Source organism: Theropithecus gelada, chromosome 15 (genome assembly GCF_003255815.1).
Source record: "Theropithecus gelada isolate Dixy chromosome 15, Tgel_1.0, whole genome shotgun sequence".
Classification (NCBI taxonomy): Eukaryota; Metazoa; Chordata; class Mammalia; order Primates; family Cercopithecidae; genus Theropithecus; species Theropithecus gelada.
Window position 1 is genome coordinate 82,549,945 of NC_037683.1, and position 15,019 is coordinate 82,564,963.

At 45.9% G+C, this 15,019-nt stretch overlaps 1 protein-coding gene across 2 annotated transcripts in view; it reads left to right on the forward strand.

Moving 5' to 3' along the window:
* Nucleotides 1-8,621, forward strand: part of FXN (frataxin) — a 38,930-nt gene extending 30,309 nt beyond the window's left edge. Inside the window, exons 4-5 of one of the 2 annotated variants that reach the window (XM_025360011.1) lie at nt 326-423; nt 8,031-8,621. In XM_025360011.1, the coding sequence (XP_025215796.1) occupies nt 326-423; nt 8,031-8,181 (249 nt within the window). In that variant the 3' untranslated portion in view covers nt 8,182-8,621. Of the gene's footprint in view, nt 1-325; nt 432-8,030 lie in introns of both variants that reach the window. The other variant, XM_025360012.1, reaches the window with a different exon arrangement.
* Nucleotides 8,622-15,019: the final 6,398 nt, after the last annotated feature.

Sequence of the window (15,019 nt, forward strand, 5' to 3'; positions counted from 1 at the left end):
TCCCAGATGCCAGCACCAGACCTCAGACAGGTCACTTAACTCTCCGAGCTCCATCACCGTTCTCTCCTTGCAGACCTCAAAGGGAACAGGCAAAGCTCTATGAGATACAACATCATTATGATTAATCCTATTCTGATTCTGAAAGCAAAGCTCTTCCTACACAGACTCCTATTTCTAAATACTAAATTAAAGACATTTATTTATGGTGTATTTTGTGTACTTGTAGAAATGGAAAGTGTTGAGATAAAACATGAAGCAATGATGACAAAGTGCTAACTTTTTCTTGTTTTAATTTCTTCGTGCTTTTTTCCACCTAATCCCCTAGAGTGGTGTCTTAACTGTTAAACTGGGTGGAGATCTAGGAACCTACGTGATCAACAAGCAGACGCCAAACAAGCAAATCTGGTTATCTTCTCCATCCAGGTATGTAGGTATGTTCAGAAGTCAACATCTGTAATTCTTAAAGACTTCCAAAATGCAACATTGTGGACCATTTAAGAAATGTCAGCTGAGCACGGTGACTCACACCTGTAATCCCAACACTTTGAGAGGCTGAAGTAGGAAGATCACTTAAGGACAGTTCAGAACCAACCTGGGCGACATAGTGAGTCCCTGGCTCTGTAAAGAAATAAAAAATAAAGTCACGGCTGGGTGCAGCGGATCACTTGAGTTCAGGAGTTTGAGACAAGCCTGGGCAATGTCACAAAACCCCGCCTGTACTAAAAATACAAAAGTTAGCCAGGTGTGGTGGCACACGCCTATAGTCGCAACTACTTGGAAGGCTGAGGTTGAGCCTCAGCGTGAGCCCAGGAGGTGGAGGTTGCAGTGAGCCAAGATCACGCCACTGCACTCCAGTCTGGGCAACAGGGCCAGACCCTATCCCCTCTCCCTCCCAAAAAAACAAGTCACCGTCTTATGTTAGTATCCTTATAATTGAGTCTTTCCTGATATTTTGCAGCCTGTCTCATTCTCAGTAGAAAAATTTACTCTAGTTATATAACTTCTGCCTGCTGACAATTTGGATACTGTAAGCAGGCATCAGGATATTAAGAAGATCTGAAGTGAATAGCTTATAACTTTTCCAAATTCAGCCTAGACAGTTTTCCTCTATTAAATCATTGCCCTGACTTTTAAAAAAAAGCTGCTTTTGACCTTGTAGCATTTGAACAAGTTGTACTTTGTCTTCAAAGCAAGTTAAAGTTTGACCTCTACTTGTTTTGAGCCTCTCAGGTAAAGGGTTATTTGAATTCCCTTTGCAGGATGGGGTTGTGTACCCTGTGGAGGTGGCAGAGGGTTTTATATTGCTGTTCTAGGGCATTTAATCCCTCCTGCCTTTTCCATTGATGTGCTTTCAATGTAGAGGAATAAAAGATTGTGTTGGAGACACAATGCAGCCTGCATAGCATCTGAAAGCCTGAGAACATGCAGTGAGAGATGTCGCTCATCCCTCAGCAGCCTGGCTGCTGTTGAAGTGGTTGTAAGAAAGTAAAAGAGAAATGCCCACAAAAAGCTCTCAGATCCAGTCATTCATTAGCACTTCCAAAGAGAGCATGTTGACTATGAATTGGGAAAGGGCTAGATAAAGCCAGCATAGAATTCTTTGAAAGACTAACGTTATTTGCATTTTTAAAAAATTATAACCTTATTCTACCCCCTAACATTGACATCATTTTTAGGCAATTAATATTATACCATTTATCATTCTGTGATCTCTAATGCTTTGTTCAGAATAAATAGTGTTATGTTTCCTTTCCCCACACTCTCATCCAGGAAGTGTGCTAGAGTTCAACAAAAACAGCACTGGAAATCACTGTCATTCTAGGAAGGCCCTAATTCACAACTCGTATTGGTTTTTAGACCCAGTTAGTGTGGAGTTTGGAGGATTTTAACCTCTGTGGGCCAGTTAGCCTCTGTGGCCTCAGTCACTCTTCCTGACCCTGGCCATGCTTGAGCCTGTGTGTTCTTATCCATCTCCGGGGGAACAAAGTGGATCAGCTCAGTCCAGCGATCACTTTTGGGGATCACTGGCTTTGTAAATATTGGGCAGGCACCTACCCCAAAAGAATTTTCCCCATATCTGGAGACTGAAAACTTCCATATCGTATTTGGACACACTGTCCAGCAATAGGCTCTTACCCTAGCTGTGTTCAGAAATACGGGAATTTGGAAAGATCTGAGCAAGCTATTTACTGTCACAGATACTATCTTCCTCAAAAAAAATTATATATATATGTGTGTGTGTGTGTGTGTGTGTGTGTGTGTGTGTGTGTGTGTGTGTATATATATGGTGGGGGGCAGGGTGAGACTGAAGAAGTGCCTCGGCCGGAGAAGGCCACACCCAGAGACCACAGGCTCCCGGGTCCACCTCGGGCCCCTCCCCTTCCTGCGCCCAGTTTCCGGCAGATCCAGAGAGGCCACCGCCGCGTAGGAGTCAGGGGAAGGGAGGCAGAGAAGCGTTTCCTGACGACAAGCTCTCAGTGCTTCTGTGAGGTGGCGGCAAGATGGCAGCTCCCAGCGGGGGACGGAAGCCGAGTCACTCTGCTGGTCGCTGGAGGCCAGGACGCTGCCTAACACAGCCGTCCCGCTCCAGGCCCTCACTACCAGGACGGCTCTCCCCACTCCCGGCCTGCTGGCCACACAGACTGCGGGGTCTGGGGGAGCAGGACCCTGGACGTCCCGCTCCTGTCTTGGAAGGAACAGGCCGGAGCACGGGAGCACCGTGTAGCTGTACCTGCAAAGGCACAGGATTCCGTGGGAGGATCCCGCAGCTTCGGGCGGTTGTCATTGTTTTTATACCTGTGGCGAATGGCATGACCAGACACAGGGTAATGTCTGGAGAAACCTCTGAAGAGGAGTAAGAGGTTGTGGACATGCTGTGGCCCGGACAGTGGCTGCTGAGCCATTGGAGCCTGCACCCGCCCAACTTGGCCAAAGAAGCCCCCATACTCTCTGTGGAAAAGATTTCCAGAAGCTGTTGTGTCAATAACAAAGCCTCAGGAAAAAAAAAAAAAAAAAAACCCATAAAATTACAACAATGAAGATCATCCTTGAGTCTGATTTGAAAAGTAGGAAATTCTGCAGAGGCATTCTACTTGCAAGATACCACCCTCAGCCAGATCTGCAGGTCCTGGCCATTATGCCAGGGAAAATGCTCCATTTACCACTCCTCAGCTTCTGTTTCTGGTTTCAGAGGTCTGTGTATTGGAGGGACTTTAAAGCGAGAAGGATCTTTACCCACTTACTCTTATTGACAGATGTGAATATGGAGGTCCAGTGGGGAAAGTGACATGTCCTAAGTCAGAGTAGAGTCAACAAGAAAACAAGACCAAAAATGACTGAGCCTCTAGTGTATAATGGGCATTGATGAGCTACTGGAAATACGGAGATGAAGAAAACCCAGTCCCATCTTCAAGGAGCTCAATCTAGCAAGGGAGACAGACTCTTTGTAGGTGGGACCAGGCTTCCCTGCAGCAGAAGGAAGCTTGAAATTGGTAACGAGCCTCAGCAGGGACAGAGGTAGGCCACCATGCTACCCTGAGAGGATTGCATGTGGACACGGGGCTATGACCTGGCCCTGCTTTGACCCACTAGCTGTGCTGTGGGGCCTGGAGTGGCCTGTGCTAAGGGGCTACTATGAGCTCTTTCCACTCCCCCAAGGCATTGCATAAATAATGTCACTTTCTGTTTGCACAGCAAAATCAAGGGCACAATTTTCTAGAACTTGGGGTGCCTCCCCTCTCCCCAGCCCAACAGAAGGTCTACAATGACTGATGGGCCCTTGTTTTTGTTAGAGATGGAACACCCCGCAGGGTTCCGAGTGGTCATTTGTGGCCCACAGGCCACTGGCAAGTGGAGGCAGAGCTGTGGAGCCCTCGGGAGCCACAGAGGGCCTGCTGGCTGCCACGACATGCCAACTCAGCTGCTGCTGGCCCTCCTGTGGGTGGCAGTGCTAGTGATGTGCAGAATCCTGGGACTAGTGCCAGGGAACCTATGGATACCCTGGGTGACCCAGGTGTGCACTGCTGTGGTGGCCTTCACAGTCAGAAGATGACATGCTGAGAAGGGGAGAATCAGCCCAGGGTGAGATCCGCAGAAAGGCCAGGACCAAGATGCGGCCAGCACCTCAGGCTGGAGGGTTCCAAATGAAATGAGCAGGTCCTCCTGTCAGGACCTAGGTTAGTTTCTGAAAAAGCATGAAAAGCAGACCTCCTGAACTTCCCCGAGCGACTGATGCAAAGCGCGTCCTGCATGCTTCACAGCACCGTGGAGAGGATCTTCAGGGGCAAACTGCAGACTATCTGAATGATGGCACTGACCATCAGCAAACTGCAGAGCTGCCTGACCAAGAAATTATGAGACAGAAGCAATGTTTGCAGGCAAAGAAGAAGGGGCCAGACACGGTGGCTCACGCCTGTAATCCCAGCACTTTGGGAGGCTGAGGCAGGCAGATCACTTGAGGTCAGGAGTTTGAGATGAGCCTGGGCAACATGGTGAAACCCTGTCTCTACTAAAAGTACAAAAAATTCACCAGGTGTGGTGGCAGGCACCTGTAATCCCAGCTACTTGGGAGGCTGAGGCAGAAGAATCGCTTGAACCCAGGAGGTGGAGGTTGAAATGAGCTGAAATCCTGCCACAGCACTCCGTCCTGGGCAACAGAGCGAGACTCTGTCTCAAAAAAAGGAGAAGGAGGAAAGGCCAAGGCAGGAATGAAACAGGCCAGGAATGTTGTAGTGAAGCAAATAGCCTCCCTGTGCAAAGGTGCTATTGTGAGCTCTTTCCACTCCCCCAAGGCATCGCATAAATAATATCACTTTCTGTCACTCACCCCACTGAGTGTCCTGCCTCTGCTCAAGGGTGGTACAATGGGGACTTGGCAGTGGAGGGGAGCAAGGAAGCTGGACATGGTGCTTCCCCAGCGTCCTAGCCACAAGTCCCTCTGAAGAGTGTGGATGACAATGGTGACCTTAGTTGCATCTTTCTAATGTCCTGAGGGGGCAATTGTAGAAGCAAACATGCAAATGTGGGAAGAAATCCAAAGGAGTAAAGAACTCACGGCACAAGTGCATAGTGTGCTGGGGGAGTAGGCCTCTGCTGCCCGCTCTGCCTGAACTGCACCAAAGACATTTGATGAGGCCATAGAGGGAGTCCACGGAGGAGGACACCTACTGCCCGACCTTTAGCAGAGACTAAGCAAAGGGCACGAAAACTTGAACCGCATGTGTCACACCCATGACCACTACAAGAACATGGCCCAAAACCTGGCCCAGAAATTGAAGAAAGACACTTCCAGTTTTCAGAGAGAGATGGTCTGCTATAAGAAAACGGCCCAGGGGATAGGCACAGTAGCTCACGCCTGTAATCCTAGCACTTTGGGAGCCCGAGGCAGGCAGATGGCTTGAGCTCAGGAGTTCAAGACCAGCCTGGGCAACATGGTGAAATCCTGACTCTACCAAAAATACAAAAATTAGCCAGGTGTGGTGGTGCATGCCTGTGGCCCCAGCTACTCGAGAGGCTGAGGTGGGAGGATTGCTTGAGCCTGGGAGGCAGAGGTTGCAGTGAGCCAAGATTGCACCACTGTACTCCAGTCTCAGTGACAGAGTGAGACCCCATCTGGAAAAAAAAAAAAAGAAGAAGAAGAAAATGGCCCAGGAAGTCTGGAGGGCTGCCGTGTCCATTGAGAGAGTGCTCCAGGCACTCCAAAAAGAAAATGACCACAACAGGCAGAAATTGGCTGACTATGAGGCCAAGTTCCAGCCTTTTCCAAGCGGCTTTTGGCTCCTGGGACCCCACCCACAGCTGACAGGGTTCTGGAAGTGCCACAGGGACCATGGGCTGCCAGGGCCCCCAGAAGGGAGGCAGGTCACAATGTGAGGGCTTGGTTGGGGCCAGAGCACCAGCCGGTTTGATTCTGTTTTCCCTGTACCTGGGTCCTGAATGCCCAGAGACTCGGGAACACCAGCTGGTGCTGCTCCCTTTAAGCACTTTTGATTGATCTCTTGTTAATTTAGCAACTGTTATTAGTTGATGCTGCAGTTGCTCTTATTGAAGTTTGATTGATAGTGTTAGGATCATAAGGTACTATTTTTCAAATAAAGATTGTTTAACTTAAAAAAAAAATTTGTTTTTTTCCTCTCAGCCTTTCACATTGGTTCAAAATCTCTTTCATCCAGCTACATTTCTGATTTTTTGTTGTTGTTTTCCTTAATTTTATTTATTTTTAATTAAAAATAAATTTTTTTGTCAACATGGGGTCTCACTTTGTTGCTTACGTTGGTCTCAAACTCGTGGCTTCAAGCAGTCTCCCACATCAGCCTCCCAAAGTGATGGAGTTATGGGTGTGAGCCACTGCACCCGGCCTGTTTTTTTTAAAGTTGATAACTTTTCAGGTTCTGGGGATCAGTAGTCTTTCCTCCCACCTTACCCACCCTGACAAGGTTGCAGGATGGAATAAAGGAGAGTTCTAGGGACACTTGCACATCAGTGCCTGTGCTCAGAGCATCTCAAGCAGTGTGAAGGGGTCTAGAGGTTTCTCAGGCTCTGCCTGGCAACCCAATAGCAGCATCAGAGTATAGGGCCAAGGTCCTGATCCTTGGGCTTGTTGTAGTTTATTAGTTATTTTTATGTGACCCTGATGGTTTGGTTCACTCATTTTTTATCTACATACTGGGAACAGGTTCAAGCCCCAGCATTTGGTTGATAATGCAGGAATCCTTGATCCTTTTATTGCCCAAGCTTCCCTTCCTGGTGACCTCCTCCTAGCCTCAGTCTTTGGAAAAGCCCTCCTTGAGTGCTCAGGCAGATTCAGGTGCCCTTTCTTCTGGGCTCCTGTACACTCTGTTCTTACCTCCATCAGGGTGCCACATGCACCAGTGTTATCTGATTCCATGGCCATTCATCCATGAGGCCATGAGGAAGTGGAATGTACATCTGGTATACCAAGACATGGCAGAAGCCAGCCTCCAATCTGTCCACATGAATACGGCATTCCCAAAGCGACGTGCATGTGCAGTTGTTCACTGGATGAGCTTGAGGTGGATGAACTAGCCCATCAGGCTCTCAATGTCATGAATTTAACATTGAATTAAGAAAAATATTTTTAAAAAATAATAGTTTAGCTGATTGCTGGGGTGCTAGGAGAGGAAGGAATGGGGAATAACTGTTTAATGGGTATAGTTGGCCTTCTGTATTTGTGGGTTGCACATCTGCTGATTCAACCAACCATGGATCAAAATATTTGAAAATAAAAAACAATAAAACAACAAAAATGATACAAATAAAAAACCAATATAACAACTATTAACATAGCATTTACATTGTACTAGGCATTATAAGTAACCTAGAGATGACTTAAAGTATATGGGAGGATGTGCCTAGGTTAGATGCATGTGTTGTACCATTTCATATCAGGGACTTGAGTACCCACAGATTTTGGTATCTGCAGATCCTGGAACCCCTTCCCCGTAGATACCAAGGAACAACAGCACTAGCTTTCCTTTTGGGGTGATGCAGATGTTTTGGAGCTAGAGGTAGTGGCTGCACAACATTGTAAATGTACTAAATGCCACCAAATTATTCATTTTTAAATGGTTAATTTTATGTTATGTGAATTTTACCTTAACAACTAATAATAGTATAGGTAAGGCACAAGTATAGGTAAGGTAATAATAGTATAGGTAAGGCACATCAGTGGCACAAAAATGGCCCTAATTTTTAAACACTACTGTAGCATAGCAGGTGTCACATATGAGGTAGCAAAAGCTGGAGATCAAAGTGTGATACCTGAAGACTTATCAGTAAGGGTCAAATGTTTTTTCAGGTTTTGAGAATGATTCTGGGAATTGTTCCAGAAGATCTATTGTATAACTCTTCTTAGATGCTAAGATAAGAAGTCAGATATACACTGTAGCTCATTTTGTGTTATTTTCTAGAGCCTTACTCCAGTCAATTTCTTGGGGGCAGCGTTTGTGGAATCAGTGGTTCATCTGAAGGGCTGTGCTCTGGAATTACTATGTATTTTTTTTGTCTTCCAGTGGACCCAAGCGTTATGACTGGACTGGGAAAAACTGGGTGTATTCCCACGACGGCGTTTCCCTCCATGAGCTGCTGGGCGCAGAGCTCACTAAAGCCTTAAAAACCAAACTGGACTTGTCTTCCTTGGCCTATTCCGGAAAAGACGCTTGATGCCCAGCCCAGTTTTAAGGACTTTAAAAGCTATTAGGCCAATACCCCAGCTTCATTATGCAGATGAGGTCTGTTTTTTTGTTATTTTTTTCATTCCTGCTTTTGAGGACAGTTGGGCTATGTGTCACAGCTCTGTAAAAAGAATGTGTTGCCTCCTATCTTGCCCCCAAGTTCTGATTTTTTATTTCTACAGAAGATTTTTTGGATTAATTGTCTGATTTCCTCCCTCACATGATATCCCTTATCTTTTACAATGTCTTATGCCTATCCCTGAATATAACAACCTTTAAAAAAGCAAAATAAAAAGAAGGAAAAATTCCAGGAGGAAAAATGAATTGTCTTCAAAGGATTTACTGCAAAAAGTACATGAAGAGCAGCTGGTCAACCTGCTCACTGTTCTGTCTCAAAATGAGACACATTAAAGGGTAGCCTACAAATGTTTTCAGGCTTCTTTCTTTTTTTTTTTTTTTTTTTGAGACGGAGTCTTGCTCTGTAGCCCAGGCTGGAGTGCAGTGGCCGGATCTCAGCTCACTGCAAGCTCCGCCTCCCGGGTTTACGCCTCAGCCGCCGGAGTAGCTCGGACTACAGGCGCCCGCCACCTCGCCCGGCTAGTTTTTTGTATTTTTAGTAGAGACGGGGTTTCACTGTGTTAGCCAGGATGGTCTCGATCTCCTGACCTCGTGATCCGCCCATCTTGGCCTCCCAAAGTGCTGGGATTACAGGCTTGAGCCACCGCGCCCGGCCTCAGGCTTCTTTCAAAGTGTAAGCACTTCTGAGCTCTTTAGCATTGAAGTGTCGAAAGCAACTCACATGGAAAGACCTTTTCTTATTTGTGATTTGTGGCTGCCAGGGTGTGGCCTGTACTGGGTTGTCCAGGAAGACCCAGTGCTGTTTCTTCTGCATATTCACATATGTGTCTGTGTGTATATACATATTTTCAATTTAGGGGTTAGTATGGAATCAGCTGCTACAAGAATGCAAAAAATCTTCCAAAGACAAGAAAAGAGGAAAAAAAGCCATTTTCATGAGCTGAGTGATATAGTGTAATAAACAAAATCATGGAGATGAGGAGGTGCCTTGTCAATGTAAAGGGGCATATAAATGAAAGAGATACTCATGTTGATAAAGAGAGCCGCGGTCCTAGACCTAGTTCAGCCACAAAGTAGTTGTCCCTTTGTGGACAAGTTTCCCAAACTCCCTGGACCTCTGCTTCCCCATCTGTTAAATGAGAGGATAGAGTATGGTTGATTCCCAGCATTCAGTGGTCCTGTCAAGCAGCCTCACAGGCGAGCTCTAATTCCCATTGGGTAGATGAGGGGATGATAAAGAACAGTTTTTAAGTTATATAGGAAACACTGTTATTGGTGTTGCCCTATTGAGATTTCAGTTGAATTCATGTGAGAATAATAGCCATCCTTGGCCGGGCACGGTGGCTCACACCTGTAATCCCAGCACTTTTGGTGGCCGAGATGGGTGGATCCCCTGAGGTCAGGAGTTCAAGACCAGCCTGGCCAACATGATGAAACCCCATCTCTACTAAAAATGCAAAAATTAGCTGGGCATGATGGCAGGTGCCTATAATCCCAGCTATTCGGGAGGCTAAGGCGGGAGAATCGCTTGAACCCAGAGGCAGAGGGTGCAGTGAGCTGAGATCGTGCCATTGCACTCTAGCCTGGGCGAATGAGCAAAACTCCATCTCAAAATAATAATAATAATAATAATAATAATAATAATTAGCCATCCTTTATTGTACCCTTACTGGGTTAAGCCTATTATACCACACTACCTCATTTTAATTTTTACTGACCTGCACTTTATACATAAAGCAGCAAGCCTCCAGGACATTAAAATTCACACAAAGTTATGCTCATATTATTTTCTTATTTAAAGGAGGATTTATTAGTGGTCGGGCTCACGCCTATAATCCCAGCACTTTGGGAGGCTGAGGTGGCCGGATCACCTAAGGTCAGGAGTTTGAGACCAGCCTGGCCAACATGGTGAAATCCCATCTCTATTAAAGATAAAAAATTAGCTGGGCATGGTGGCATGCACCTGTAATCCCAGGTACTTGGGAGGCTGAGACGGGAGAATTGCCTGACCCCGGGAGGCAGAGGTTGCAGTGAGTCGAGATCGTGCCTGAGCGACTGAGTGAGACTCCGTCTCAAAAAAAAAAAAAAGAAGGGTTTGTTAGTGGCAAGTCTGTATTAATATGTAGCAAAGCCTTTTCCAATGGGTGAATAAAAACACATTCCATTAAGTTAAGCTGGGAGCAGTGGCATATACCTATATTCCCAGCTACTCAGGAGGCTGAGACAGGAGGATTGCTTGAAGCCAGAAATTGGAGATCAGCCTGGGCAACATAGCAAGATCCTATCTCTTAAAAAAAGAAAAAAAAAACCTCTTAATAATAAAACAGTATAAACAAAAGCTAAATAAGTAAAATATTTTCTTTCTTCTGAAATAAAATTATTTTTTGAATCTGATGGAAATGTTTAAGTGCAGTAGGCCAGTGCCAGTGAGAAAACAAATAAAATCATACATGTTTGTGTGTGTGTGCATCTTGCTTCTACTGAAAGTTTCAGTGCACCCCACTTACTTAGAACTTGGTGACATAATGTACTCCTTTATCTGGGACACAGCACAAACTTAAGAGGTATGCAGTGGGGCTGCTGTGACATGAAAGTGGAAGTTAAGGAATCTGGGCTCTTATGGGGTCCTTGCGGGCCAGCCCTTCAGGCCTATTTACTTTTATTTTACATATAGCTCTAATTGGTTTGATTATCTAGTTCCCAAGGCAGTGGGAGATCCCTATTTAAGGAAGGAAAAGGGACCCAGCACAGTGGCTCATGCCTGTAATCCCAGCACTTTGGGAGGCTGAGGCGGGTGGATCACCTGAGGTCAGGAGTTCGAGACCAGCCTGACCAACATGGGGAAACCCTGTCTGTACTAAAAATATTTAAAAATTAGCTGGGCATGGTGGCTCGTGCCTATAATTCCAGCTACTCAGGAGGCTGAGGCAGGAGAATCGCTGTAACCTTGGGGGTGGAGGTTGCAGTGAGACGAGATCATGCCACTTCACTCCAGCCTGGCCAACAGAGCCAAACTCTATCTCAAATAAATAAATAAATAAGGAAGGAAAGGGACTTCAAACACATGAACAGCAGCCGGGGGAAGAATCGAAATCATATTCTGACAAGCAAACTGGAAAAGTACCACCGTGTGGACCAATCGCCCCCCCCACCGCAGACCCTGGGAGCATCGCCTCATTTATAGTATGGTCCAGTCACCAACGTGAAGGATGAGTTTCCAGGAAAAGATTATTAAATGTTCACGATAACATATTGGAGGAGGTGAGGAATTGCATAATACAATCTTAGAAAACTTTTTTTTTCTTTTGTTTTTTGAAACAGGATCTCACTTTGTCACCCAGGCTGGAGGACAGTGGTGCAATCAAAGCTCATGGCAGCCTCGACCTCCCTGGGCTCGGGCAATCCTCCCACAGGTGTGCACCACCATACCTGGCTAATTTGTGCGTTTTTTGTAGAGATGGAGTTTCACCATGTTGCCGAGGCTGGTCTCAAACACCTGGGCTCAAGTGATCTGCCTGCCTCGTCCTCCCAAAATGTTGGGATTACAGGTGTGTGCCACAGGTGTGCATCAGAAAGCTTTTTCTATTATATTTACCTTCTTGAGTGGGTAGACCCTCAGCCACATAGAAAATAAAACGTGCAGGCATGACTTACCATGACTTATTTAGCTCTCTCGAGTTGCAAAGAAGCAATGAGGTATGTAAAAGAGAACCTGGGTTTTTGAATCACAAATTCTAGAATTTAATTGAAACTCTGCCTCTTGTTTGTTGATACACTGGCCTCATTTTTTTTTTTTTTTAATCTATAAAATGGAGATATCTAACGTGTTGAGCCTGGACCCACAGGCAAAACGCAGTCCTGATGTGAGAAGCACTCAATTCATGACAAGTGTTGTTCTCACGTGCACAGCGTAATTTCATATTCACATTGGAGGACTTCCCCCAAAATATGGATGACATTCTCTACTCAACCTTGAACTTAATCAAAATATTCATTTTACTTAACTTCGTAGTAATCAAAATATTCATTTTACTTAACTTTGTAGTAGATTCTGGTTCCCTGGAACCATTCATCTTGTGCCTTACCATGCTTATATTTTACTCCATCTTATGTACACCTTATAAAAATATTTTAGCCAATTTAAAATTTGACAGTTTGCATTAAATTATAGGTTTACAATATGCTTTGTCCGGCTATACTTGCCCCAAATTCTGACAAATGCTTCTGCCACCTCTAAAGGAAGACCCATGTTCATAATGATGGAGTTTGTGTGGATTAACCATGCAAGGTTGCCAAGGAAAAATCGCTTTACACTTCCAAGGTACACACTAAGATTAAAGTAATTTTAGTCCGTGTCCAGTTGGATTCTTGGCACGTAGTTATCTTCTGCAAACTAAAACAGCTACATGCCAGCAAGGGAGAAGGGAAGGAGGGGCGAAGTTTTGAAATTTCATGTAAATTTATGGTGCTGTTCAAAACGACGAGTTCATGACTTTCTGTGTATACAGTAAGAAATTCGCTTTTTGTTGTTGTTGTTGTTGTTGTTTTGAGATGGAGTCTTGCTCTGTCGCCCAGGCTGGAGTGCAATGGCGCGATCTGGGTTCACTGCCACCTCTGCCTCCTGGGTTCAAGCAATTCTCTGCCTCAGCCTCCCGAGTAGCTGGGATTACAGGCACCCGCCACCACACCCAGCTAATTTTTGTTTTTGTTTTTTTTCATTTGTTTGTTTGTTTTTTGAGATGGAGTCTCACTCTGTCACCCAGGCTGGAGCGTAGTGGCACAATCTCGGCTCCCTGCAAGCTCTGCGTCCCGGGTTCACGCCGTTCTCCTGCCTCAGCCTCCCAAGTAGCTGGGACTACAGGTGCCCGCCACTACGCCTGGCTAATTTTTTGTATTTTTAGTAGAGATGGGGTTTCACCGTGTGAGCCAGGGTGGTCTCGATCTCCTGACCTCGTGATCCGCCTGCCTCGGCCTCCCAAAGTGCTGGGATTACAGGCGTGAGCCACTGCACCCGGCCTAATTTTTGTATTTTTAGTAGAGACGGGGTTTCACCATCTTGGCCAGGCTGGTCTTGAACTTCTGACCTCGTAATCCACCTGCCTCAGCCTCCCAAAGTGCTGGGATTACAGGAATGAGCCACTGCACCCAGCCAGAAATGCCTTTTAATCTTTGGTTTCACTTAATTAGCCAGGACACTTGGAGTGCATCCCGAAGTACCTGATCAGTGGCCCCTTTGGAGTGTGTAAAACTCAGCTCTCTTATATCCCTGCATCCACCACAGAGACAGAATCCAAGCTCATATGTTCCATCTTCTCTGGCTGTATCGTTTAAGGAATGGAAGGCACCAGAACAGATTTATTGAAATTTTTTTTTTTTTTTTTTTTTTTTTGAGACGGAGTCTCGCTCTGTCACCCAGGCTGGAGTGCAGTGGCCGGATCTCAGCTCACTGCAAGCTCCGCCTCCCGGGTTTATGCCATTCTCCGGCCTCAGCCTCCCGAGTAGCTGGGACTACAGGCGCCGCCACCTCGCCCGGCTAGTTTTTTGTATTTTTAGTAGAGACGGGGTTTCACTGTGTTAGCCAGGATGGTCTCGATCTCCTGACCTCGTGATTCGCCCGTCTCGGCCTCCCAAAGTGCTGGGATTACAGGCTTGAGCCACCGCGCCCGGCCTATTGAAATGTTTATTAGCTGAAGATTTATTTAGACAGTTGAGGAAAACACCAACACCCGGTAGTAAAATTGGCTCTCAAAGATTTTCTTCTCCTGTGAAAAGCCAGACCACTGAGGCCCCATCCAGGTAGAAATACTAGTGCAAGAAGGGCCTCTGCTGTCCACTTGTGTTTCTGTGATCTGTGGAAACATTGTTAATGCCACATCTTGACCTCAAATTTTTTAGCTCCTGGCCGGGCGTGGTGGCTCACACCTGTAATCCCAGCACTTTGAGAGGCTGAGGCTGGTGGATCACCTGAGGTTAGGAGTTCAAGGCCATCCTGGTCAACATGGTAAAACCCCGTCTCTACTAAAAATACAAAAACTGGCCGGGCATAGTGGCGCAAGCCTGTAATCCTAGCTACTCGGGAGGCTGAGGCAGGAGAATTACTTGAACCTGGGAGGTGGAGGTTGCAGTGAGCCAAGATCACGCCATTGCACTCCAGCCTGGGCGACAAAAGGGAAACTCCATCTCAAAAAAAAGAGAGAAAGAAAGAAAGAAAAAAATGTAGCTCCCGTGTCTGCCATCTTAAGTGTAAAGGTGGCTAAATTATATAGAAAAATAAGACAATATCATTTCCCAATTACATTCCTTTCCTACCCCACTCTACAATGCTAGTTGAGATTTTCCCAAAAGAAAATGGCTTAAATAAAACCCTAAGAGAAAGAAAAATTTTAAAACTCTCCAAAGCTCAAAAGTAATAGAAACAGATGAGTTTGGAGTCAGGATTTCTGTGTAAGGTTGTCTAGGCTGTGTACTGCACAACTCCAGGTGTCACTATTCACAGAGATTATAACTACAGTGTGAGGTGAATGGTGCCACTGACAGCTATGCAAACCGTCCACAGCATAGCCGCCTGATCCTGCTGGAATTTCTCTTGCCAATCCATCAGCAATTCCCCTTGTATGTTTCACCAAACATCCCTTAAATCTGCCCTCTCCTGCCCATCCCCAGTGGAGGTGCTCATCATTTTTCACCTGCATTTTTGCAGGAGCTTTCTTATATCCACCTTCCTCCTTTTCTCTCGGCCCATCATCTAT